This window comes from Pseudonaja textilis, chromosome 14, assembly GCF_049901715.1.
Source record: "Pseudonaja textilis isolate UNSWEBS1 chromosome 14, rPseTex1.2, whole genome shotgun sequence".
In the NCBI taxonomy this organism is placed as follows: Eukaryota; Metazoa; Chordata; class Lepidosauria; order Squamata; family Elapidae; genus Pseudonaja; species Pseudonaja textilis.
The window spans coordinates 4,297,381-4,325,380 of NC_142003.1; the positions used below are offsets into that span (position 1 = coordinate 4,297,381).

At 44.7% G+C, this 28,000-nt stretch overlaps 1 protein-coding gene across 1 annotated transcript; it reads right to left on the reverse strand.

Moving 5' to 3' along the window:
* Positions 1–850: 850 nt before the first annotated feature.
* DNAAF5 (dynein axonemal assembly factor 5) lies at positions 851–27,751 on the reverse strand. The gene is made up of 13 exons (XM_026704305.2): positions 27,048–27,751; positions 25,616–25,800; positions 25,331–25,455; positions 24,611–24,726; positions 21,741–21,973; positions 18,618–18,830; positions 17,533–17,676; positions 13,605–13,773; positions 12,434–12,581; positions 7,076–7,226; positions 2,843–2,990; positions 2,087–2,278; positions 851–1,118 (listed from the first exon to the last, which is right to left on the reverse strand). The coding sequence occupies exons 1-13, from the start codon at positions 27,592–27,594 to the stop codon at positions 973–975; spliced, it is 2,517 nt and encodes an 838-aa protein (XP_026560090.1). The 5' UTR covers positions 27,595–27,751; the 3' UTR covers positions 851–972.
* Positions 27,752–28,000: the final 249 nt, after the last annotated feature.

Sequence of the window (28,000 nt, forward strand, 5' to 3'; positions counted from 1 at the left end):
TTTAAAATCTTTGCAAAATGCAAAGCAAGAAAAATAGGTCCATGCTGGAAAAGGGAAACAAGTAAAGGAATTTTCTAAAACACATAGCAACACCTCAGGGCCTGAATACATAAGAATTTATTGGTGGTTTAAATGCTTAGAAATCTCTTGCATTTAAAAATATTGCTACCTTCTGAATGTCTAGCTTGAAATGCAGAAGCCAAAATCTCTCCCCTCCATCTCTGAGACACAGTTTATGCAGATGCACTTATTTTATCACAAAATGTAAAGCTGTATTAAGAAACCAAATGGCAACGTTCAAAATATCGTAAAAACAAAGCGAGAATTAAAATCAAGAGCAATTAGTGAAAGCATAACCAATGAACACCGAAACTCATAAAGACTCTGAAAAAAGAGTATCTTCATTAATAATCCATTTGAAACTTCTTATCAAAACCTGTTCTCGAATTATGTTTATATACAACACTGCTCTTATTTCATCATAAATCAAAGTACTACAAAAACATACTGAGTTTGGTGTTTAGATTTGATACACGCCATGAATTTTAAGACAAAGATAAATTCCTTGCCTTTTGCTCCTGTGGCTATCTAGTATCACATATAAAAATGAATTCAATCTACTGTTAATTTAATAAAAACTATCCATTTTAACAATGTTTGCAGAATAAAAGAGCTTTCACTCTGTTCGATGTGGGTCATTCAAGCTACATATCAGCTTGACCAGCACATTGCCATTTTGTTATTTAAACTTAACCGCAAAAACGTTAGTTTTAGGATTGGCAGCAATAAATATTATTGAAGGGTTTTGGGTTTTTTTTTGCAGTGTTCACATATGCAAGGAGGATATGAATTTTAGCCTCTTCCAGCTTAAAATGTCTCTCTTTATTGAAGTGCCTGTTTTCTGGGGAACAGATGGAAAGATTTCCATTTTTAATTAATTAAGGCATTATTAATCAAGGCACACTGAGGCATTTAGGACTCAGAATAGCTCCATCCTGTTGATTCAAGGTGCAGAAGTAGCTGGTCACAGTAGATTGGAGTGCGATGTTTGTGTACGACTCCTTCAATTTCCTTCGCCAAGAGGTCTGGATAGAGAACGCCCCCTTCTTTCAAAGTATCTACAAAACAGAAGTTGCTGGAGTTATGAAAATGGCTCAGGGTTCAGGGCATACAATTTCTCAAAAACAATTTCGGAACACCAATGAGCCGTAATTATCAATTATAACTTGGTCCTCAACACCAGTAAGACCAAGGAGCTTATAGTGGACTATAGAAGGAACAGATCAGACATCCAGCCCTTGCTTATCAATGGAGACCGAGGGGAGCAAGTGGCCAGTTTTAAGTTTTTGGGTGTTACCCTAAAAGAGGACCTGACCTGGGGTGCTCACATTGCAGTCCTGGTCGAAAGGGCCCAGTAGAGATTATACTACCTTAGACTTCTCAGGAAACAACAACGGAATGAAAAACTGCTGGTGACCTTCTACCGCTGCACCATAGAGAGTATCTTAACTTACTGCACCTCTGTCTGGTTTGCCAATTGCACAGGGACAGATAGGACAGCACTCCAGAGGGTTAACTGTCATTGCCCAGAGGATCATTGGCTGCCTTCTCCCCTCTTTGGAAGAGCTTTAAAGCTCCCGCTGCCTTAAGAAAGTTCAAAACATTCTCAAAGATCCATCTCATCCTGGGTACCCCTTTTTTTGAACTATTACCACCTGGCAGACAGTACAGAATAATAATAAAAACAAGGACAAATAGGCTGAAAAACAGCTTCTATCCCAGGGCAGTAGCTCTGTTGAATTCTACCGTATAGTGCAATATGAATGCGGTGTCAGGGGTTTTCAATTCAATGTGTGGTGTGTGAAGGATGTGTGTTTGTGTTTATTTTCATGGTCACGATGTGTACTGAAGATGGTGTTTGATTTCACTGTACAAGGTGCAATGACAATAAAGTAAACTAAACTATTTCCTGAGAGCGTGCCACTAGGAAGTTGGAAGCAATTATCAAGCAACGTCAAAGTAGTTAGCGAAATTTTATTTTTTTAAAATCTCAGGGAAATCAGAGCTTACTGAACGGCATAATTACCTAAAACAGCCAATTGGATATTTTGGTCAGGGTCATCCAGGTGAACTAACAACTCTTGGTAGAGGACCTTGATGTTGGTTTTCAGAAGGGCTTTTGTCTCCGGGTCATTTATACATCTGAACCAACTGGTTAAGGCATCAGCAGCTGCCAAACGGACATCGTGCGAGACGTCATCCAAGCGCTTCAAGATTTCTGAAGAAAGAAACTGTGGGGTCATTTCCCGGACTTCGTGAATATGACAGTTTACCTCAGCTTTAATTCTTTCGTTTTCTAAAACTGCCTAACTTTAAAAAAACACAGAAAAAAGGTTATGCCAATGACCATCATTCTTAGTTTAAAAGGTTTGACAGAATGATTTTCTGTTACATGATACATTTTCATGTATGAATTAGTCACTGTTTTTTTCTCATACGTTGCTTTATATGTAGGAAATTAAACCAAGACACTCTTGAGTTACCACATGCTACTGTGAATATTGCAAGAAAAATTATTTGATATGTTTGGCTATGATAACAATGTTGTCTCCATTTAGTCCTTCCTATATTTTGTTGTTACTTCGTCCACAATTTAGCAGACCAGAAAAAGAAAAAAAAAAAAGAACGGGGGAGAGGAGGAATGTATCTAGAAACTGGACTGTAAATCTGCGTGTTCAAAGCTGTCAAGTTTGAAAAAACACTCTTCCTAAACAGCCAGGTTCTCATTCTAGGGGAAGTTAAAAAGACTGAGCCACCCCTGCCGTTTATCCCTCTAAAATACCTGGATAAATTTTGCTGAGTTCGGGCTGCTTTCTGCAGTTGTCTAAAAAAGTCCTGATAATTTGGCAAGATATCAAACGGGTCATTTTGGAATCTTCCTCCAGCGTCACAATGATCTGAGGCATCAGGGCATCTCTGACATTTTGCAACTGTGAAAGCAAGAAATCACCAGATTTAGGAAAAAGACCTTCATTAAGTAGCTTGCATTTGATGTTTGAATCATTATCTCAAGCCAGATCTGTTATAGAGAGAACACCACAAATCCAGCTGAAAAGTAAGAATGGGGGCAAGGTTAATCAAGCAGATAATAATTTTTTTAAAAAAGCAAGCATCCTTTTAGCAGCCATCTCTCTGTGATTTTATTTCTGAATTATGTATTTTTGTTTATGGGCAAGATGTGGCAGCATATAGTATAATTTTATAGGTTCCTCCTCGTTTGAAACAACATTCATCTAAAAGTTCCTTGTTTTCACGGGCAGGAAGAGATTTGCAGAGGATACAGGAAACAAAGGGGAGAAGCATGCAAATTAGCTAGCTTGTTCTTCATCTTTAATTGGAATTTTATTGCACTGGGCGTCCCTGCTGCTTTTTCCCCCCGCTGCCCTTCCACTTTGTTTAATAGCTGTAGAAAGTTCAACTGTGAAATGACAACACAAGGTCAGAAGCACCGCACAGCCCCAAGAGAAGGGCTTACAATTATATTTCTCAGATTGCATCAGTCACCTGCTGCAAAGATGACGACTTTGAAGCAGAGAGTTTTAAGAACAGCGCATAATATAGTGCTGGAAGGTAAGACAAAAATAAAATCTCCCACTAATAATATTGGAGTAAATAACTGAATAAACACAGGCAAGACCTTTGCCTAAAGTAACTCTCGGCATCCAAGGCACTCCTCACGGTCCAGAATTTTCTGGTTTTCTCAAGAGCTGCCCTTCCCGCATTCTGAAATCCAAACCACACTCATTTCTGCAGGTGGTGCGTTATTTTGTAAGCAAACAAAGCTGATTTAATAAGAATCTTATCCACTGCCCGTTGGGACAGGTTTGGAAAGGGTGACAAATTGGTTCAAGTTAGCATTTCGTTCTTGCTCCAGGAGATGGTGCTCCTGTCCAAATTTCTGTGCAACGTCCCACCTCAATCTTGCCTTGCCTACACGAGCAATCAGAACGTAGACTTGCCGTTTTTCCCCCCTCTCTCTTGCCTCCTCTGCCCATCTATATTCGGCCTGCTTTGTGTTCAAATTGATTCAAAGTTCCGAGTAAGAAATCGAAAATTTGTACTAATGGAAAAACCTGAAAGCTGTGCTGCGTACCTCGTGGGGTTTCTGAGCCTAAATCTTCCAATGATTTAGTCTGACAGTTAAGTCGATATTACTGTCTTGGCTGTAAGCAGCCACCATATCCAAGTCTCAACAGCATCACTGCGTTCTTCAACAACAGACCACGCAAATCACGAAGGAGAAATTCCCCCTCCACATGCTTTCTACTGGAGTTGGAGGAAACCATTTCTATAATAGCTACAGGATTTGCAAACCTGCTGTAGTCTCTCTTGGGACTAGGTTTGCAAAAATACATGAAGGGTTGCCGCAAGGAAGAGTGGGTCAACTTATTTACCAAAGCATCCACAGATAGGATAAACGGAAAGCAACGGATGGAAACTAACCAAGGAGAGAAGCAAACTAGCCCTAAGAAGAAAGTTCCTAATGATGAGAACAATTAATCAGTGGAAAAAACTGCCTTCGGAAGTCGGAACTGGAAGCTTTTAAGAAGAGACTCCACAACCGTTTGTCTGAAATGGTATAGCGTTTCTTCCTTGAGCCAGGGGGTTGGACTGGAAGACCTTCAAGGTCCCTTCCAACTCTGTTGCTCTTCCTGGCCCAATTTTTATTTTTATAGCCATTAAAACAATAATCAAAAATTGATTTGAAGGGAAAACTGGTTTCCCTTCAGACATGCAAGTACTACCTTAAGAACCTCTTAAAGCCAATGTTTTCCAAACTTGGCAATTTTTAGGATGCAAGGATTCCAACTTCCAGAATTTGCTGGCTGGAGGATTCTGGGAGTTGAAAGTCCACACCTCTTCAAGTTGCCCGGTGGGAAAGTCACTGCCTTAATCAAGCAGGATCTTTTTTATTTTTTATTTTCTGGGATTTAGAACCATGAGGATGGATGGGAAGCTGGCACGTACCCCTTCTGAAAACCCCCGGGTGTTTGGAGACTGGGACCCAGCCTTAGATTGATGGATTTGAAGATCAATGTCCCTGATTAAGTCTACTTTCGGGCCTGGCCTTTTCAAAGCCTAATGGGCAGAACTCTCCCGTAAGAATCCTAGAGGTCAAAGCTTGCCGTGGATTTTTTGACTTTAAGTTTGAACCAGGCCCCCTTCAAGACCTTGTCCTGCTGCAAATCACTTTTTTGTCCTTTTGAATCAGGATCTCTCAGCGGTCCAGGTCTGTTTGGTCTCTCCTGTGTGTTAAAAGATTGTTTTCAGCTGTTTCGTGTCTTTGAAAAATACGGAATGTTTCAGAGGGTTTAATTGGACGAGATGTGTATCAGTCAGCCTAATGGTCCGGACTCATTTCGCCAGACGTTGAAAAGCGAGAGCAGGTTGACTTCTCACTGAACAATGGGATAGAACCAGCCCGAGCCTTTGAAGTCAAAAGGAGATTAGAAGCTTGCATTTCCCCCCCTCCCAAACAAAAAATGCTCAAGTTTCAAACAACTCCCCCCGCCCCCAGCCCAACACATCTGAGGGTTTCAAACTTGGGGGTGGAGGGGAGTTAAGACACCGTTCTTTCCTTGTTGGCTCACCGCTGACTCCTTTTCACCTCTAGCATAACTTTTATTTTTGGGCAGGATCCCAGGCTAACCTATCCTTCCCAAGCACTAGTTTGGCAAGGGTTTAAAAAACTCTTTTAATTTAATTTCGTAAAGCTCACGTGTTCCCCAGCTTATTGTAGATTCCAGAAGGCTTATAGTCAACCCCCTAAAGAAAATACGAATTAAAAGCAGTATAACAATAACCTCAAACCTCATCTCAACCCTGGAAGAGCCAACCCCCTGTTTGGCACCTGCTTTAAAATGCCACCCCCTGCACTGAAAAAGGCTCCTTGGAAGAGCATGGTTTTCCTGCTCCTCTGGAAAAACAGGAGGAAAAGGCTCAGGGAGGGAATGGCTGACCAGACTCAGCTATAAAGCTTGCTTCTGTCCCTCTCTCTTCCTTCATAGCCTGAAGTTAGGGGCTTTGGGGGGCAGTTGTTCTCAGCTGGGATATTCTAGATCAGGGATGTCCAACCTTGGCAACTTTAAGACCTATGAACTTCAATTTCCAGGATTCTGGCTGGCTAGGGAATTCTGGGAGTTGAAGTCTACAGATCTTAAAAGTTGTCAAAGTTGCTGGCTGGGGAATTCTGAGAGTTGAAGTCTACCAGTCTTAAAATCGCCAAGGTTGCTGGCTGGGGAATTCTGGGAGTTGAAGTTCACCAGTCTTAAAATCGCCAAGGTTGCTGGCTGGGGAATTCTGGAAGTTGAAGTGCACAAGTCTTAAAACCACTAAGGTTGCTGGCTGGGGAATTCTGGGAGTTGAAGTCCACCAATCTTAAAATCGCCAAGGTTGCTGGCTGGGGAATTCTGGGAGTTGAAGTGCACAGGTCTTAAAACCACCAAGGTTGCTGGCTGGGGAATTCTGGGAGTTGAAAGTCCACCAGTCTTAAAATCGCCAAGGTTGCTGGCTGGGGAATTCTGGGAGTTGAAGTGCACCAGTCTTAAAACCACCAAGGTTGCTGGCTGGGGAATTCTGGGAGTTGAAGTGCACCAGTCTTAAAACCACCAAGGTTGCTGGCTGGGGAATTCTGGGAGTTGAAGTGCACCAGTCTTAAAACCACCAAGGTTGCTGGCTGGGGAATTCTGGGAGTTGAAGTGAACAGGTCTTAAAACCACCAAGGTTGCTGGCTGGGGAATTCTGGGAGTTGAAGTCCACCAGTCTTAAAACCACCAAGGTTGCTGGCTGGGGAATTCTGGGAGTTGAAGTCCACCACGGTCGCCACGGTTGGACACCCCTATTCTAGATGGCTAGATTCAACCCGGAGCAGCCTTAAGACGAAGCACAGCTTGTAGAGCTGACCTGCATTTCGAGGTGACAGTGTGTTTCCTTGCTGGGTTTTCACTGAGGCTGATCTGATGTGATGTTTGCGGGGAAGGAGCGGTGTTTGAGGTGGGGGCACAGGACATTTTACCTCTTCTGGAGAGAGCAGTTCGCTGCAAATCAGCGCCCAGAGGCAAGCCACAGCCGTGGTGCGGATGGCAGCTGCTGTTCTTCCCGCCTGCCACTGGAGATTAGGAGACAGGATGTCTTTTATCACGATCTCAAGGTAGTTACCGAACTGCCTGGAGCCAAAAACAAAAGAGGAGCCGAATGAAAAAGCTTTGTGCAAACGTGCTGGAATGACAGGGAGGATGAAAAGGCACATTTTTAAGACTTTGGAAAACAAGAGAGCCCGAACAGGAAGAAGGGTGCGGGAACAAGAAAATGGGGAGGTTGGGGAAGGAGGGGGGGGGGAAACGAAAATCCTCATCGATGACAGGAGACGTTAACAATATTTCATTACTTCGGATTTTTTTTAGGGGAAGGGGAGCAAAGGGACTTTCTAGAAGCAATGTTTCAGGAAGAGTGGAAAGGAGGAAGAAAACCCCTTTCCTCTTCCTGGACCGCTTACTCTCAGGTTGGACCCACCCCAGGTTAACCTGGAGGAGTTTTCGGTTTAAAAGTATCTTTTTTGGGGGGGGTGTCCCAGGGCTGGCGGCCACAAAGGATGCTCCTGAACAGGAAAAGGGGGGCTGAGATGACGAATGGTGTATATTAATCGCATTGATTAAAAGTGTCATGAGGTACACACAGGTAGCCCTCGGGTTATGACCCCAGTGGAGCCTAAAATATTGGTTGCCAAGCGAGACCGTTTGTTAAGTGAATTTTCCCCCCGCCCCATTTTATGACCTTCCTTGGAAGAGTTGTTAAGGGAATCACTGCAGTTGCTTAAGTTGGTAAAACGGTTTGTGAAGTGAATCTGGCCTCCCCATTTGACTCGGCTCGTTGGAAGGTCGAGAATCCCCGGGACACTGCAACTGTCAGAAAGGTGAGTCAGTTGCTGAATGTCTGAATTCTGATCACATGCCACCGTTGTAAGCGTGAAAAAACTTTGAATGGCCACTAAATGAACAGTTTTAAGTTGAGGACTACCTGTAAATCAGTTTAATTTTCATTTTGAGCTTATCCCACACGTTTCTTAGCAGCTGGCCTCTAACGTCTCTGTCTCTCTCTCTCTCTCTTTCTTTTTCTCTGTCTCCTTCTGTCTCTCTCTGTCTCAAATGTCCCTGCCTCTTTCTCTAAGTCTCTCTCTCTCTTTCTCTTTTTCTGTCTCCTTCTGTCTCTCTAACGTCTCTCTTTCTGTCTCTTTGTCTCAAACATCTGTCTCTCTGTCTTTCTCTCTTTCTAAGTCTCTTTTTCTCTTTCTCTTTTTCTGTCTCTCTCGCTCTCAAACGTCTGTCTCTCTCTTTCTCTTTCTGTCTCTCTCGCTCTCAAACGTCTCTCTTTCTCTTTCTTTTTCTGTCTCTGTCTCAAACATCTCTGTCTCTCTTTCTAAGTCTCTCTCTCTCTCTTTCTTTGTTTCTCTCTTTCTGTCTCTGTCTCAAACATTTCTCATTCTCTCTTTTTCTATTTCTTTCTCTCTCTCTCTAAGTCTCTCTTTCTTTTTCTCTCTCTTTTTCTCTGTCTCTCTCTCTCAAACATCTGTCTCACATTCTCTTTCTTTTTCTCTGCCTCTTTCTGTCTCTGTCTCCAACGTCTCTCTCTTTCTCTTTTTCTGTCTCTTTCTGTCTCTCTCTCTGTCTCAAATGTCTCTGGTTCTCTCTTTTTCTCTGTCTCTTTTTGTCTCTGTCTCAAACGTCTCTATCTCTTTTTCTCTCTGTCCAAGTCTCTCTCTCTTTCTTTTTTTCTCTCTCTCTGTCTCTCTCTTTCTCTCTCTCTCTGGTAAAAATACATTTGCTGCAGGTATAAATTCGCTTTTGATGAACCGACAAAGCTTGCCAAGCTTCCAGCAGGACGTGATTCAGTTAAGAAGCAGAATTTTTCCGATGTTCCAAGTCAGGGAGGACAGATCTTTCTTATGGTGCCTTCAGTCTTAGAAGGGACGTCTGGAGAAAGTTCCAAATACGGAGCTAATAAATATAGCAACTGAACAATATCAATGCTCAACCGACCGAATTAAACTGGATGTTCTTTCTTGCTCCACTGAGGACAACCTTCCTATTTTCCTAGGACACAAGGTCACTATTCAGATCCTCTCTCCCCACGGGACAATTTCAGCCTTGATCACAGGGGGGAGTGGGGGTAGAAATGCTGAAGTCAATACTCAGGATGGTAGGAATGATGCAATAAATCACCTCGTTCTGACAAGAGCTTGTACGAGGTGCATTATTTATTCATTATACATTTAGAAATATCTCATTTCTAAAATAGTCCCAGGAATACACGTAAATAATTTATAATGCAACTTTGCTCGGGTCTTGAAAGAAGTTCTTTCGCATTCCCCCATTTTTTAAATGGCGACCTTTGGTTAAACAAAGATGGCTCTTCAAAGATGTGTTTTCATTTGGAATAGATGTTGATCCCGATTAGGAATCGATTTCTTGCCTGCCTTTCGATGAAGGACCCAATCTAACACTGCCTGGAAAAATGATTTTGCTGGTCTTCTGCTACCCAAAGCTTGCAGGATTGGCCATTTTGCGGGGTCGCAGTAAATTAACGTGAAGACAGCAGTTGACCATTATGGATGGCGCTCTTTCTATAAGGGAGTCCACAGCATCTTCCTATACTGAATGTGTGGCTTGGCTAATAGAGTTGGAGACCCCTGTTCTACATGCTCCCCTCTTCCAGCAGGTGGCATATAAGAACCAGCTGCCAAAAGGATGACAGCTCTACACTCAATAAAATCATACCACAAAAGCCAGGATGGCTTTGCTCCCAGATGGCTAACTAAATGCCTCTCATTGTTAGAAAAGCAGAGTTGGAAGGGACCTTGGAGGTCTTCTAGTCCAGCCCCCTGCTCAAGTGGGAGACACAATACCATTTCAGACAAGTGACTGTCCAGGCTCTTCTTAAAAGCCTCCAGTGATGGGGCACCCACAACTTCTGGTGGCAAGTTGTTCTGCTGGTTAATTGTACTCACTGTTAGGAAATTTCTCCCACGTTTGGAAGAAAGCACTATGGACAAAACAATTGTATAGATATTAGGAGAGTTATCGTATTTCCTGTATAATGTTCCAATTGTGGGACAGGTTGCAATTCTGGAGGGAAGCCTTCTGGAGTTCGTGACCTTGTTTTCAAGCTTCCGAAAAATATTGCAATCTATTGGGCATGGTTGAATAAAGGCTGGCACGTGGCCCTTATGATGCAAGGGATGGATTGGTTTGCATGCTCTGAAAACGTATCCCTCTCCTTCTTCTTACACAGCACGCAAAATATAAATGCACAAAACGGTACATCACAAGGCCGTTTTGGTTTTTTTAGCCAGACAGTTATCGTGCTTTGCAATCTCCTCGGAGAACCATCATGCAGACCGGAAACGTAATCAACCTGAACCAACTTTTCAAAAGAAGACTATTTACTCCATTATTATTTTTGTTCCCTGTGAAAACCTACACAGCTGTTTTCTTCTTCCAAGTGATTTCAGGCTCCGGTTTTGGCTTCAAGGTGGTCTGGGCTAAATGACCCATGGGAACTCTTCACATATTTCCTACCCCCTCCCCGTAATGGGTTGTTTTAATCCCTTAAATAAAATGTGTCAAAACCACAAAAGGAGGGCTTTACAAGAGCCGCTCACTTTGGAATGTCTTCCGGGAAAGCGAATCACGTTTAAAAAGTGCAATTTTTTTTAAAAAAAAAAATTGGAAGAAAAGTATCTCCATTCCCCTGCCTCCGGCGACTTTTGTCTTTCCTCAAGAGTCAAATCCGTCCTATTTCAGATGTCTCTCCCCTCATTAATCCATCCTGCCTCCAGGACCTAGTTGGCTTGGTGGTCAGAAAGATATTTCAAAAGTCTCCTTATGCAATAAGATTGCAACACGTGTGTGTGTGTGTGTGTGTGTGTGTGTGTGTGTGTGTCTGCCTCGTGCAGCGAGGAACTTCAAACCAGGGGCACGGATTCAGATTCAGAGCACCCCGGCTTTCTTTCATTTTAGCCAAACTCTAGAGAGGAAATGTTCCTGAAGAGAGAGAGAGAGAGAGAGAGAGAGAGAGAGAGAGAAAATATCCCACCAAAGCTGAAAGTTTTAGGAACACCTTTTCTACATAAGAAGCTTGCACAATCGCAAGCGCGGATCTGAAATCATAAACAGAACCTGGGTGGTAAAATCAACATTAAGCTGAACTCTGTTGACAAGGTTTGGACGGTGCCACCTGGACGTTTCTAGGCTTCTACGCTCCTTAGGACAACCCATTCTTCTGGCATGATTTTCTCCTTTCTGTCAGGCTGCTTTGTTATCGATTTATTTATTCCTCAAATTTGTAGGGCCGTCCATCTCACACAAAGTGATTTTAGCACTAACACTTAGACTTATATAACCAGGATGATGAGGGGACTGGAGACTAAAACATATGAAGAACGGATACAGGAACTGGGCTTGGCTAGTCTAGTGAAGAGAAGGACCAGGGGAGACAGGAGAGCAGCCTTCCAATATTTGAGGGAGGGGCTGCCCCAGAGAGGAGGAAGGGGGTCAAGCTATTTTCCAAGGCACCTGAAGGCCAGACAAGGAACAACGGATGGAAACTGAACAAGGAGAGATTTAACCTGGAAATAAGGAGGAATTTTCTGACAGTGAGAACAATCAATCCATGGACAGAAGTTGCCTTCAGAATTTGTGGCAGCTTCATCCCTTGAGACTTTCAAGAAGAGATGGGACTGCCATTTGTCAGAAATGGTGTAGGGTCTCCCGCTTGGGCAGGGGGTTGGACTAGATGACCTACAAGGTCCCTTCCAACTCTAATTATCTGTTAACCACTTCGTAGTGCTTTTACAGCCCTCTCTAAGCAGTTTACAGAGTCAACCTCTTGCCCCCCAACAATCTGGTTCCTCCTTTGACCCACCTCGGAAGGACGGAAGGCCGAGCTGACCTTGAGCCTGCTGAGATTCGAATTGCCAAACTGCTTGCAGCTGGCGGTGGGCAGAAGTAGCCTGCAGTACTTGCATTCTAACCATTGCGCCACCACAGCTCTATTTGGGGCAATAATGAAATAAAGCTGAAATAAAAATTGTAGCTTAACTGGCGCTTACCTGGGACTCAATCCCATTTGCCTGAGATTAGTATAACGGTGAAAAAACTAATTTACATCTCGTCTTTAGACATCAAATGCAAAATCCAACGGGGAAAAATGTCTAAAGGAGCGTTTTGCCAACCTGGCTGACTTTTAAGAGGTGTGGTGTCCAGTTCGCAGAACCGCTGGCTGGGGCATTCTGGGAACTGAAGTCCACACATCTTTAAAAAAAAAAAGCCGGCCAGGTTGACAGACACGGATCTTAAAGATATGAAATCAGGCTTACCCTTTTGAGTTGACTGTCTCGCCTGGGTTCTGAAGCAATTGGGATAAGATAGAAAATAACTTCAGACGCATCCGAGGGTCCCTGGAAGTCTGAAGGCAGGTTTTAAGGATGGAAATGAAATCCTTCAGGACTTCAGCAATCACAGGCCCTAGGAAGAGGAAGTGGAAACAGTGGAGGTTTGTATCAAACGAAGTTAGCCTCTGAAAGAAGCCATCCCCTAAAGAGGGTTCAATTCGGGCAGTCAACTCTTAGTTGGATAAGCTGAATCACGAACAGACTTCTGGGTGAGCAGCCTCGCTAGGACGAAATAAACGACTGCGTTGTCCCATTTAACAGAAGAGTTAGCAAACGGCTTCAAGAGGAAGCTAGGCACCTCCAACCTCCTCTGGGGTCTCTCCCTGTGGAACACCATCCCTCTGGAGAGACGACTGCCCCCCCTTTGATACTCTTTCGTAAGACCCTGAAGACCTGGTTCTGCCAATGGATGCGGGGATCCCAAAGGGATAGAGAGACCATCCAGGGGTGGGCTGCTGGGGGCTTGCAGGGGTTCGGGGGAGCCCCTAGCTAAGGTCCTGTGCAGCTGGGAGAACCCTCAAACCCCACTCCTGGCTGGCCTCACCCACCCCTTCCAGGAGTCCCCACATGGCCCGTTTTGGAGGCAGGTCAAGTGCCGGGCGCATGTGGAGGTTCAGGGAGGGCATAAAACGGCCCTCCTAGAACTTTGGAAAGGCCCGAAATGGGCCTGTTTCCAGCTTCCAGAGAGCCTCCGGAGCCTGGGGAGGGCAAAAACGCCCCCCACCTCCCCTGCCCTGCTGCAGGAGGCCGGCTAGGCCACGCCCACCATGGCCACGCCCACCATGGCCACGCCCACCATGGCCACGCCCACCCGGCAACCGGGAAGAGAACCGCGTTGTTAACATTTTTTTTAAGCCCAGCCCTGAGCCCATGGAGTGGCTGGTCGGATTGTTGTCACTAGGGAGGTTGTGGTTTTCTTGGGTTTTATACTGGGGCTTTACCTTTGTTAAGGTCACGTGGAGTCACCGTGAGTAAGTTGGGCAGCCAAATAACATTTTTCTTACTAAATAGATAAATAAAGCTGCCTTCATCTCTCTCGGTCCAGGGATCCCAGAGCGGAGAGGTCCAGTCCCTGCCCGCTTCCAAGCCTTCTCACCTGACTGAGTAGCAATGACATCCAGCTGCAGGAGTTCAGGGGAGCAGCAGCTCCAGCCGTCGTGGGTGGAGGAGAGCCATCCCATCAGCTGGGAGATGTGCTGCTTGTATAGGCCAGTGACATCCCGAATGTGCTGGACCTCCGCCAACGCACTCATCGCGTCCTCCAACTGTAGGAATGGGGCAGAGACAGGGAGAATCAACGCGGGGAGCCCTCGGCTTACGACCACAACGGGGCCCAACATTCCTGTCGCTAAGTGAGACGTCCGTTAAGGGGTTTGCAACCCTTTCTTGCCTCAGCTGTTGAGTGAATCACTGCGGTTGATAAGCGAGCAACACGGTTGTTAAGCGAATCTGGCTTCCCCCGTTGACGTTGCCCATCAGGAGGTCGCAAAAGGGAATCACCTGACCTCGGGCACAGCGGCGGCCATAAATACAAACCAGTTGCCAACCGTCTGAATTTTGATATCGTGATCACGGGGGATGCTGGAAAACGTTTTTCAACTGTGAAAAACGGTCTTCCTTTTTTTCCAGGGTTGTAACTTGGAACGAAAGCGACAGAATATTTTGGATATGGGATGCAACATCGGGAAAATTATGGCATCTTTCACTTAAATCCCCCCAGGAAAGATCAAAGGCAATTGAGGTCCAGGCAGAAGAACTTCATGGCTTCAAAATCGAAGGGATTGGTTTAGACAAAACTCAACAGCATTTTTTTGTGTGGCTGTTGATAAAAACAGGATCGCCTACATGATTGCCAACATCTGATGATGGATATGAGAGGAGGAGGAGGAGGAGGAGGAGGAGGAGGAGGAGAAGAAGAAGAAGAAGAAGAAGAAGAAGAAGAAGAAGAAGAAGAAGAAGAAGAAGAAGAAGAAGGAGAAGGAGAAGGAGAAGAAGTAATTGTAATGATATCTTGTATTAACAAGATATCATTACAATTACTTCTTCTTCTTCTTCTCACTTTCTGCTGAAAAGTGAGACTCTATTTAGGCCTCACTATTGAAGGATTCCCAGAAAAATACAGCATCCTTCACTTAATCCTCCAGGGAAAGAAGGAGAGCATTATGGCTTCAAAATCGAAAGGACCGGTTCGGACAAAATTCAACAGCCCTTTTTCACCTGGATGTTAATAAAAATAGGATCGCCAATGTCTGATGACGGATAGGGCACAAGGAGAACAACTTTGGTCACTAAACAAACTGCTGTATGTCGAGGAATACTTGTAGATGGATAGTGACAAACATGTGGCCTCCACAGTGCTTTGGAATCGAAAGAGAACTGGCCATTGGAACATGCCAGATGCTCAGTTGGGAGTTTCTTAAAGCAGCCGCATTTTAGTATTTATTTGATTTGTCAATCGCTTACAAGATACATCCTGGGAAACACACACCTGTATGAGGCCTATCCACCTTCCCTCTGAAGCATAATTATCTGCCTCCAAAAGAAAATATAGGAGATGCTTGTGGTACTAAATCAAGTGATCTGGTCCCCAAATTCCCCTTTTGGGGGTGGGCGTGTTTCTTTCCGGTGAATGCCTATTTGAATGCTTTTAGCGATTTAGGACTTGCCTGATGAACTTCCTTTCCTTTAAACCAGATTTATCCAGGAATCTTTTTTTGTTTTTGTTTAAAAATCAGCATCCTAAGACCAAATGCTTAGATTCTCTTCTTCCTGAACAAGTCTAGGCATCCGGATTCCACAAGGCAAAGTACCCTTTTGACCCCCTTTTTTTTTGTGCGTGCATAAAATACTATTAATGTTAACCTGCGTTCGATTTTACAGTTTTAAAAGTTAAAAATTATGGCTGGTGGGGGGGCGGTGGGTGGAGAGAGAAATTGCCTGTCGGTGGCAAAGAGCTGTAAATCTCAAGGTAGTTTATTGTGCCTAGAAGCAACCGAACAGGAAGCCGAATAGCCATTAAACGAAGGAGTGAGTCTGGGAGCAAAGTTTGTGTAGGCCACCAAAGCCTTTCCATGAAAAGATGGCGGCCTGATTTATCTGCAGTTTGATGGGAGAAGAAAGTGATTTATAGCATCATGGATAGTCCTAAACAAGGGGTGGGGGCAGACATCCATTATCAGAGGCATCTCAGGTGCTGGCCTCCAATTTTAAAAGGGTGCCTCAAACTTTTAAAGCTCAGCATTGGGTTGGGGGGTGGAGGTGAAAAGGGCAAGTACCGAAGAAAATACTGAAAGAAAAAGGATTTTTCTTCCCTGATCCTGGAAAGGGCCAAGAATCTGGAGAGAGTGAAGTGGAATCAAAATGCCAATCTAAATTACAACTGATTTGCTCATGGTTTTTGCAAAGCCCGATACACCTAGGCTATATTGGTTCACTGGGCTACATACAGATCATCCTTGATTTAAGGCCACAATTGAGCCCAAAATTTCTGTCGCTAAGTGAAACGTTTGTTAAGTGGGTTTTACCCCATTTTCCCACCTTTCTTGCCGCGGTTGTTAAGGGAACCATTGCTGTTGTTAAGTTGGTGACGTGGTTATTAAAGTGAATCTGCCTTCCCCACTGACTTCGCTTGTCATGAGGCAACCGTCATAAATATGAGTCCACTGCCAAGCATCCGAATTGTCAACTCATAAATTTGATCACGCGACTGTGGAGATGCTTCAGTGGGTCGTAAGTATGAAAAATGGTCACAGGTCACTTTTTTCCCAGTGGTGTTGTAACTTTGAACTGTCACTAAATGAACGGTTGTAAGTCGAGGACTACCTATACTAAGGGAGTAACTCTGATTCTGATTCCGAGGTGCTGCTTTGATTTGGGCTATGGGCGTCTCTACCCTGTATCAGCTTTGGGGGTTAACTTTTGAAATCTGAACTCAAGACAAGATCCAGGATGTAATTAGCCGATAAGGGTTCTGGCCTGGGCTTCCCAAGATAATGAAGCAGGCTTCTCGTCCCGTTAAACCCTTTTTATTTAGGTTAAAGTGAATTCCTCTCCGGCAAAGCCCTGCCAAACAGTCTTTCACGAGATTTCACAACTACAGACCTTTATCAGGCTTGGAGAGCTGCCAGGCCGATATCTTCCAAGCACCACTCTGTAGCAGACAATACTTGGCAAGAAGTCAGGAACAGATCTTCACCCTCATGAATTGAACTAATTGTCTCCTGCAAACCCCACTCCCCTTTCGCTCCTCTTTATTCCCTCTGGGAGGGGCCATTCACCGCCCACCTGTGCCCTTACTCCCGAGTTGACCCTTGTTCCTTAACTGTTCCCTTCTCCTGGCAGCTCTGCGCATGCGCACACTGGGAACAGGCTCCAGCTATTCTTCTTCCCCACTGATCTCTTACTCCGAAGGCAGCTGATAACTGTCAGATGGCCCTGGTCCCATCTCTGCCTCCGATGCAGAGCTCTTATCAGAGCCTTCCCCAGAGTCCAGGACTGGCCCAGGTCCCTCCCCAACCTCCTTACTGTCTGAGTCTCCTGCCAGCTCAGCTGGCCACTGGCAGGCCACAACCAATAGTGACTCCAATTTTGATGTTCAGCTTTTTATCTGACAGCTTAGAGGAACGCCAAAGCTCAGGGCTGCACCACATGCATTGCATGAAGGAAAATGAAAACCTAATTCTCCACCTGGCATCCCAATTACAAAGAAATTAGAGGGCCAGATCTGGCTGAGGACATGACTGAAAGTGTCCTTAGCTGTTACCCATGAGGCAAAATACTGATTTGTTAGAAGGTTTATGGTAAAGGAAATGCTTTATAGGACCAGGAATCTAAATGCGGACTCAGCGTTGCTAGCCCAGTAATTTGCATATGTGTGGCTATTTTTTTTTTTGAATTCAAGTAGCTTCTGCTAATCAATTCTGGGAATGCGAAAAGGCGAAGATTCATGTAAGAGCTCGTTCCAGATGTCGAATCACACCCTGCAACAAAAGAACCTTAAGCAGACTGGCATTCAGGGTTGTTACCTTTACATGTAAATGCCCAGCGGTTGGTATTGCCATGATGGTCACCAAAACCTTGGTGAGCTGGAGGCTTATTTCTTTGCAGTCTTCCTGGCACAGCTCAATCAGACTTTCCACACAGCAAAGCAGCTGCTCCAGATAAAAGACCTACCAAAAAGATCAAAAAGAAACCGTTATGCCATGTTTCCCAGAAGGCAGAAATGGAATTTCCCTTCCTGGTTTGCTCCGCTTGCTCAAGCGATCCAGGGTGGGCTGTTCGTAGCCAAGGAAAACCTATCTGCCTCTTCCTCTTCCATCTCCAAAGGAGCTTTTCAACAATGTACCTGCAGAGGTAAAAACGTCTGTCATGCTTATACAGAGTTCCTTGGGAGACAAGCATTACTTAAAAAAAAGGGGGGGTGAGTGGGTGGGTTTAATGGACCAAACCCCACAATTTCTTTTAAACCTCTTGTGAGAGGCTAAGATTTGGGAATGAGATTGTAGCACCTCCCAAGGCCTGGCGATCGCATAAAATGTGGGAGTCCTGCGAGGGTGGTGCCCGCAGCTTCGAAAGTGGTCGACCTCCGAGTGTGCTACAAGGCAGTCCTTGACTTACAACGGTTCATTTCATGACTGAAGTTACAAGCTAAAGGTGCTAAACAAACTTCAGAGAAAAGGCGTCTATGGACTGAAAAATTGGCTGCCCTCTCCCTTCTTTGGAAGAGCTTTACAGCTCCTGCTGCTTTAAGAAAGTTCAAAACATTCTCAAAGATCCATCTCACCCTGGGCACCCTTTTTTTGTTTTTTTTTAACTATGACCATCTGGCAGACGGTACAAGAGAATAATAGAAACAAGGACAAACAGGCTGAAAAACAGCTTCTATCCCAGGGCAGGAGCTCTTTTGAATTCTACTGTATAGTGCAGTGTTGGTGCGGTGTCGGGGGGTTTTCGGTTCAATGTGTGGAGGGTGAAGGATGTATGTGTGCATTTATTTTCGCGGTCATGACGTGCACTGAAGATGGTGTTTGATTTCGTTGTTGTACGAGGTGCAATGACAATAAAGTAAACTAAAGAGGCCTGCTTCGTTCAGTTGGGGTTTTCTCCTCACCTCTTCCGTCCGTTGACTGACTTCAGGGTTGCAGAGCGCGTTGCCAAGGGACACCAAGTGGGGTTGCAAGACTTGGCGGGGAGATCCCTGGATAACCGCCGCCAGGATCGTGAGGTAAGACGCCATGGGTGCTTTTCCGAGATCGGACAGGATTAATTTCAGAGAGACCGCTGGGCTGACAAAAGCTCCAATCAGCTTGGTTGCTTTCAAACACTGTTTAAAAAACAAAATACACAGAGAGAAACTGGTTGTAAGATGCTAAAGACCGAATGAACTCAGCGGAGCTTTTTTTTTTTTTTTAAGATGAAGAATGGAGGATGACAACTGCTTTCTCCCTTTTCTCATGCTTGAGGAATTGCCTCGCAGGCCTTCAGTTCCATCCCTGGTTCACAATTAGGTGCACGGAGGAGATGATTTCATTCAGGTGTAAAAAACATCTCATGTCAGCCCCCAAATTAAGCACCCCGTGTCTTCTTTCAGCACGACCTCTCCAACTTCCCCCCTGGATGAACGGAAGATCTCAGTCCCTCTTAGACAAAGGCCCCCACGGGATTTACAGTATCCCTTTCACACAGCTGTTCCTCTTGCCAGCTTTGAAGAAACAAAGAAAAGGTTCTACCTTAGGATGATGGGTTATGGGCTGTCTAAATTGTTCTGGGGGGAAAATATGCCTTGTTTGCAATATCTCAGGGGCTCAAGCTACTCTCCGAAGCACCCGAGGGCAGGACAAGTAGCAACAGATGGAAACTAATCAAGGAGAGAAGCAACCGAGAACTAAGGAGAAATTTCTTGACAGTTAGAACAATTAATCAGTGGAACAACACTGGAAGTTTTTTTTTTTAAAAAAGATGTTGGATAACCATTTGTCTGAAGTGGTATTCTATTCTATTCTATTCTATTCTATTCTATTCTATTCTATTCTATTCTATTCTATTCCATTCCATTCCATTCCATTCCATTCCATTCCATTCCACTCCATTATTCTAATTTTAATTCTATTTATCACTGGAAGTTTTTAAGAAGAGACTGGACAGCCACTTGTCTGAAATAGTATAGGGCCCCCAGCTTGAGCAGGGGGCTGGACTAGAAGACCTCCAAGGTCCCTTCCAACTCTGCTATTCTATTCTATTCTATTCTATTCTATTCTATTCTATTCTATTCTATTCTATTCTATTCTATTCTATTCTATTCATTTTTCTTTCAGAGAGGAATGGGGACGGGGGACAGCCAAGTCTGAACTAGAGGTCTTTTTCTTCTTAGCTGTTAAGAGGGATACCAAAAAAATGGGCATCTTAGGAACCTGCATGCTTGGATGCTTGTTAGATAGAAGCCAGGATTTATTCATCAAGAATCCTGGTCACAGCTCCCAGTTAAGCCTATCGTTATGAGACAGGAATAGGAGACGTTGTTGAATAGGGAGTCCATTTCAGCCTTGTCCCACTGATCCAGAAGGGTTCTCCAAGGATTCAGAAAGGTATTTTTTTTAAAAATAAACTACAGGTAGTCCTTGGTATACAACAGTTCATTTAGTGACCATTTGGGGTTACAAAAACGACTTAGGATTGTTTTTCATACGACCATTGCAGCATCCCCGTTGGTCACGTGATCAAAATTCAGGCGCTTGGCAGTCGACTCATAGTTATGACCTTTGAAGCATCCCGGGGGTTACGTGATCCCCTTTTGTAACTTTCTGACCAGCAAAGTCAATGGGAGAAGCCAGATTCACTTCACATTCGGGTTACTAACTTAAGAAGTAACTTAAGAAGAACAGTTGTTACTAACTGCGGTGATCCGCTTAGCAATGGGGGCAAGAAAGGCTGTAAAATGGGGGCAGAACTCAACTTAATAACCCTCTAAATTAGCAACAGAAATGTGGGGTTCAATCGTAGTCTTAGGTCGAGGATTAACTGCAGTTTCTAACTGGAGATGCTTAGGGGTTAAACACAAGACTATAGAACTCAACGCTTTTAAAGTTTGGCCTCTTTCTATTTGCAAAGGTCAGGAGATGCCGCTGCCAGTGATATCATTCTGCTGACAGATAACAATATCTGGAGAAAACTGTATTTTGCTTGCTATCTTTGTTGCAAGCCACAAAAGGAACTCATGTTTTTTCTAGACAAGATTAAGGGAACCAGCAAGATGGGAGCACGTAAGTCTCCAGAGCCTGAATCTTCATCCAGGGATACACATACCTTATTACTGTGGGAGGATTATAGGCAGGAAAGGAGAAAGAGATAATGTGGTGAAATTAACTAGAAAGGTTGTGAACTACGCATAACTTGCAAATGGAATTTATCCCCCAAAGGCATTTTACATTTTAATCTCCTGCTGATGATTTTTAAAAGGCTCTTACTACTCCACTTTGGCCAGCACCACAGGTGAAGCACAATTTGTACAATCTCATCACTGATCGGTACAATAATCAAACGGAAAGTAGACTTTGCTGAACAGTAACCGTATGGAGCTGCTATGGCTCGGATAGGTTGATTAACAAAATTAATGCCCTTGTGGGTCAACCCCAATACATTCTAAAAGCAGGAGGGAGGGGAAAGGGTGAAGTGGAATTTGGGGCCCAGAAGATTTTATTATCAATCACGAGCCGTCTGATACTGTGACATGGAAAAAATCTCTGGAAACTGTCAGGGAAAAAGCCGGTTCCACATCTTTTTCGTCCTACTTCTGTGCATATTGAATAAAATTAATAATCACAGCTCAGGTCACGTTACCATGGGTGTTATAGTCAGTGTTACATGTTGGGCTGGTTACTTGGGCAATCTGCCTTCACTCTTGGGCTGAGAAGAAGTGACTGGTGATTGGCCCAAAATCACTCAGCTGGCTTTCATGTCTAAGATAGGACTAGAACTCACCATCTCCTAGTGATTGGCCCAAAATCACCCAGCTGGCTTTCGTGCCTAAGATAGGACTAGAACTCAGTGTCTCCTGGTAGCTGGCCCGAAGTCACTCAGCCAGTTTTCATGCTTGTGTCTAGAACTCACAGTCTCCTGGTTTCTCACCTGGTGCCTTAACCACCAGACCAAATAGTCTCCCTAGATCAAATCTCTGTCAACTTTAGGCTAGCAGGATCTCCTTTCCCCAGCAGGGTTTCGAAAGGAGCACACTTACGTTGCTAATCACGCTACTTTCTTCATCAGAGCACACGCGGTACAACGTCCGCAGGAGGAGTTCCATGTGTTGCGTGATGTGATCCTCCGCATGCTGTAACAGTATAAACAGGAGCTGAGATGCCTTCACTCGGGTGCCTTTGACCCAGTCGGTGATATCGTGGCAGAGGCCGGGAAGTATTTTGAAGATGTTTCTGGTTACCAGCTCTCGACATCCCAGGTCCGGACGAGTTACTAGGTGAAAAAAAAAAGGAAGGAGGAAAGAATTCAGGGAGAGGCAGCAAAAAAGTCTCAAGCTCTTCTAATATTCTCAGTTTTAAGTCTGAAAATGACACCTGGGTAACTAGTACGAAGGCTTGGGGATATTCCATGCCAGCGAATTCCTGCCCCCAAAATTCACCCTAAAATGTAGGTGCCAGTTTCACAAAGTTGTTTTTTTTTTGGTCTTGTTTTTATTGACCCAAGGATGAAATATATAAACAACTGTTACACAAAGACGTTGATTACTACAACTGAAGTTTTTGTTGTCTTTTTTAATATGGTTTTTATGGTTCTGTTTCCCTCACATTTCATCAAATGTTTTTCATTTGCTGCTACTTTTCCCTACCACTTTGGAGAGTTTCTCTCTCTTAATTTTTCTTAGAGACACACACGAATATGGCGATGTGTGAAACCTACACTTTTGGGAAGTGAAAACACAGGAAGTTACTAGATGATGGGGTTGAGGGGGAGCGGGAGCCTCGGAGCCTCTCAGGGTCTCGCCTGTGGCTCTCTGCTTGTGTGGCTAACCCAAGGCAAAACTATAATAATATGCAGGAGTGTTTGTGAAGCACCTACTTAAAGGGAAGAATCTTCAAAGGTACTCTGAGGTATGACTTCTTTTTGTCATGGAAGAAAAAGCATTGGGATTATAGAAACTGACAGCAGGCAACAAAGAGGTCAAAGACAAAAATCTGAGAAGATGAAGGTGAGAATGGCATCCCTTTTGACCAGAGGCGCTCTTTCCCCCCCTCCTCCCCCCCCCCACAGAAAACAATTCTGACTTGCCCTTTTCAACAGTTCCCTTCATTCCTAATGCGCAAATGCAGCTATTTCATCCCGCAGGGCAGGATATCTCACCGCTGTCAAAAGCTCCTCTCTCCCCACCTTTCCTTAACTTGTCTGCACCCACAGCCTGAGGCGGTGGGGTTTTTTTCTCCTCCCCCCTCCCTTTTTTTTCTATAGAAAGTCAGTCTATTGTTAGGGTGGCTTTGAGCTCTTTTCTCTCCTTCTCCCAATGACCTGCAATCTCTGTCAAGCAGAGATCAAAGAACAAAAAGAGAGAAGTGTCAGGTTCATTAGCTTGCAGCTAGGAGGAGACTGGGGTGAAAGAGGATCCTTGGGGGAGAAGCCGGGGACGGGCAGGGAAACTGACAGGTGGGCCTTTTAGAGGTAGAAGACTCCGCTCTTTCCCAGTCCACTAAACAAACAGCTGATTGATGAAAAAATACGTTGTTAGAGGCAGATGTTGGAAATCTAGGTGGAATCAAAGGGCAGAAAAATTAGCGCAAACGACATTAATAGGCAAGTTAAGTTGCACCTGACTTCCTGTGACTTGTTTTTTTTTTGTACTGGCCCCCAAAACAAAGTAAAATAGCAATAGCACTTATAGACCGCTTCACAGTGCTTCACAGCCCTCTCTAAGCGGTTTAGAGTCAGCCTCTGGCCCCCAACAATCTGGGTCTGCATTTTACCGACCTTGGAAGGACAGAAAGCTGAGTCGACCTGGAGCTGGTGAGAACTGAACTACTGGCAGTTGGATGGAGGGCGAATGGTATTTTTAAAATATGGGTAAAGCCAGCTGCTTTCAAGCATTGGACTGTAGACTTCGCTTCTGAACTTCAAAGCCATAAATGAGACTCTTAAGTGAATGCAAACACACTCTCGCATCCAACTTGGGCCATCTTCTGGTTGCATGAGAAGATATGTGAAATGGAAGCCTAATCCCCCGGCCTTCCTTAGAGGCCTTTTGTCTTTCTCCAGTTACTTAAAGAATTGTTCGTTTTCCAATTCAGTCTGGGAGGAAGATGTAAGGGCACTAACAGCAGCAGTAATACAAATTGAATTTAAAAGATCTTGAAAGTGGAAGACAGCAATATTGTCCCATGTTAGGATTCAGCTTCTCAATGAACTTATATGTATATTATAATATATAGCATGCTGATATACTGAAGTGGCCATGAAAGCAATATTGTTTCACATTTAGTCTTGAACTCTAGCACGTTTGCCAAAAAACCTGCCCTACCATGGAAGGCTTATCTGCCACATCTTTAACATAGGGAAAAAGAACCACATCAGAAAACAATCTGAAAAGTCTTAAGAGAAGGGGGTGCAAATTTAGTAGGTCAAATTTCTAATAGACCACACAATTATCTGTTAACTTTTGTTACTAGAGATATAATCTAAGAATGTCACAATGCTTCTAAATCAGACAAACCCCAGTGTAAATAATAAATAGATTGAAAAGTAGCAGATTATAACAGGGCTTGTTCCTTAACAATAGCAAAATGTTGATCAATCTTCTGGTAATCTGTGGGGGTTCTGGTTAGGAGCTGGAGCAAATACAGTATTTAACAAAGCACATAACATTAAAAAACCTGCTCAACTGGGCAGATTTTAGATTAAATTTGTGCAAACTGACAGGGCTATCTTAAGGAAACCATTGTTCATTTGTGAAGGGAATGAGAAACTCCAAAAGTCCTTTATATTTTCTCTTGAAAATATTCCAAATGCCCTATTTTTAAAAGTTATACAATAAAACCTTGGGGAAGTAATTTGCAAAAAAAAAAAGAAAGTAAAATTTGCACTATGAGCGTTTTACACTGTACTCACATCCTGGTGGATAATAAGAAGGCTCAGTATAAAAATCGAGTTTATCCTTAATATCGTCTTCATTTTCTTTTTCCCACTGCAACCCCACTTTCTTCCAGTAAGTTAAAGCCAGCTCCCTAAACACAAAGCAAAATGATGACAAATATTGTCGATTCTATGCAAAATACATATCCTAAAAAAAAAATGGTTGCATAAGAAACTAAATCTGCTACGTTTTTTAAAAAAAGAACCCATTCCTTGGAGGTGATTTCTGATTAAAGCTAATCCCAATTGTGCTTTTAAGTCAAAGACTATACATATACAAGAATGCTTCTTCACAACTGCACAGGGTTTTTGACGGTATGGAATCTTCCACATTTCCTTTTTTTGTCGATGTTAGGTAGACAAGGCTGAAAGATGTTAATTCTTTGCTCAATGCAAGAGCTCTAACGTCTGTATACAAGTTTAATGTCACACATGTTGTATCATCCAGTCTGTTCATGCTAAGAATTCTGGAAGTTGCTATCCAAGACATCCAGAAAACAGCTGGTATAGAGGTATCTTTGCAGATACAACAGGGCAATCTGATGTTTTATTTTATTTATTTACAAGTGTGCAAGGCGACACATTTTAAAAAGGAGTGGGAATTCAATTGCCCAATTGTGCCTGGCACTTTGACGTCCCTGACCATCCTCATAGACAAGAGCTCTGAGAGTGTAAAATAGTTCGAGTTTGACTTACTTATTCTCATGCATTTCATCAGTCAGGCCACTGAGTAAGAGAGGGATTAATTTATGGAAGTAGGAATAGCGATCCCGCAGGTGCAGCAGCCATTCACCAACAACGCTTATAACAGCCTCTCTGACCTGAATGAAAAACCGGGGGAGCGGGTGGTGGGGGGATGAGGGGTAGAGAGAAAGAAACCATGTATCGTGCATTTTGCAATTCCATCCAAATCAAATGATTTTGCAGCAAGACACTTGAGTTTACAAAAAAGGAGTGAATTTAAACTCAGGCCAACGTTACCTGTGGAATGTCATCAAAACATCGCTGGGCGAGGTGAGAAAGCACATCATCCAGCGATTTGACGTTGCCGAATTGGATCACGGACCCCGTGGCATGAATGACAGCAACCCGGACCTTGTAGTGTTGATGGGAAATGGCTTGCATTAAGGGGTTGATCAAGCTTTCCGACTGCAGGTGAAAATGATCTGGAAGGTGGAAAGGTTTTATTTAGCGACTGGAAATGCTAGAGAAGGGCCCACTCAGTGCAACGGGAGGGGGAATGTAGGTCTTATTTAGGGTTTGTTCTAAGCCAGGCAGTGCTAACTGACCTGAGGCTGATGCCAACGACATAAAACAAGGCTGACCTTAAACGGCTTTAAATCTACTAAATGCTTCCCCTGATGGGGTACACTTGCAATGTGCTGCAATCTTTTTCCAACAGCGCGTTACATATACCCACAGCATTGTATCTATGGTTCCATATATGTATTATGTGCATGTGGTTTGATATATACTATGTGGTATGTGTGGTATGTGAATGCATATGAATATGTGATACATTTTATACACACTCCCACTCACATATATGATACATATATACACACACAGAGTTGCTCAATAACGAGAGGGTGGCATATAAATGTAATAAACATACATACAATAGTTTTTATGGCCAATATATGTACAGATTATCTGTCTGTCTGTCACCTTATCTATCTATCTATCTATCTATCTATCTATCTATCTATCTATCTATCTATCTATCTCTATATCCATCCGTCCATTCACCTACATACCTACCATCTGTCTGTCTGTCTGTCTACCTATCTCTATATCCATCCATCCCAAAAATCAATCAATCAATCAACCAACCAATCTAATCTACCTACCTATCTTGTCTGTTTATCTGTCTACTATGCATCCACCTATCACCCTTCCCTCAATATCTATCCATCCAAATCTATCTACCTACCTACCCTCCCATCCAGCCATCCACCTACCTATCTACTTACTTGCCTACTTACCAGGCATCTTTTAAGACGCGTGAATTTCAATCCCCATCATACCCTGGCTAGCTCTGGGAAATGACACCCACAAATCTTAAAAGTGGTCAAGGTTGGACACCCCTGATCATGTCAGGTATGCCTGTCATTGAATTTACTGGCCACCCCTCTTACCGCAGGGCAACTGCGGGCGCCGTGTGTGTGTGTGTGTGTGTGTGTGTGTGTGTGTGTGTGTGTGTATGTATGTATGTATTGTATATTCTATATATATAAAATATAAATTCACACACACACACATTTACGGCGGGACAAAAAGCTCATCAGAATCGTAACCCCCCCCCGCCAGGAAGCCCGCCCTCTCCCTCCCCTTCTCCGTGAGCCGGGCATCCCAGCTCCCATCCTCCCCTGCCGGGCCCCGGGTGCGAAAGCTGCGCGGCCGGGGCCCCCACCTGGCAGGGCGTAGGCGGCTGCGGCGGCCGCCTGGCAGCCCTCTCGCTTGGCGGGCGGGAAGGGGTCGAGCAGGGCCGCTCGGAGGATGCCCACCGCCTCGGGCAGGAAGGGCGCCAGGGCGCGGCGGTCGCAGCGGCGGAGGAGCTCGGTGAGCAGCTGGAGGAGCCCGAGGCGGAGCTCCTCGCAGGCCTCGCCGGGGCCCTGGGGCAGCCCGAGCCGCTGAGCCAGCGCCGGCATCAGCACGGGCAGCGCCTCCGACGGGTGGGCGCCCTGGCCCAGCCCCAGGCGGAGCAGCTCCAGCGCCAGCTCGCGGCACCGCTCGGCAGGGTCTCCCGCGAGGCAGCGGGTCAGCGGCCGCAGCAGCGCCGGCCCGAAGACCTCGCGCACCGCCGGCGGAGGCCCTTCCGTCATCAGGGCCCTCAGCGCGCCCAGCGCCCTCAGACGCGCCGCCCGAGACTCCTCCTGCAGCCCGGGCAGCAGCCGCGACACCGCCTGGCCGAGCTCGGTCGCCGAAGCGCCGCGGCCCTCTTGGTCCGGCTCGGCCATGCGGAGGGGAAAGCACGCGTTGCTAGGCCGCCGGGCCGTTGCTAAGGGCCCGCGCGGCGGGTTTTTGCGACAGGCGACGCGCGCTCGACGGCTCCCGCGCTTGACGGCTCCCCGCGCCGGAAGGCCGGGAGAACTTTTGCCTCGGGCTTGGGTGGGAGGGGAGAGGGACTTCAACTCCCAGCATTCTCTAGGACAGAGGTCTCCAAACTTGGCAACTGCATAGCTGGCTGAGGAATTCTGGGAGTTGAAGTCCACAAGTGTTAAATTTGCCAAGTTTATAGACATCTGCTCTAGGAGAATAAACATATCTGTATTAGGCCGTCCTGGATTTACAACAGTTTGTTTAGTGACCACTCAATGTTACAGTGGCTCTGAAAAAAGTGACTTAGAACCACTTTTCACACTT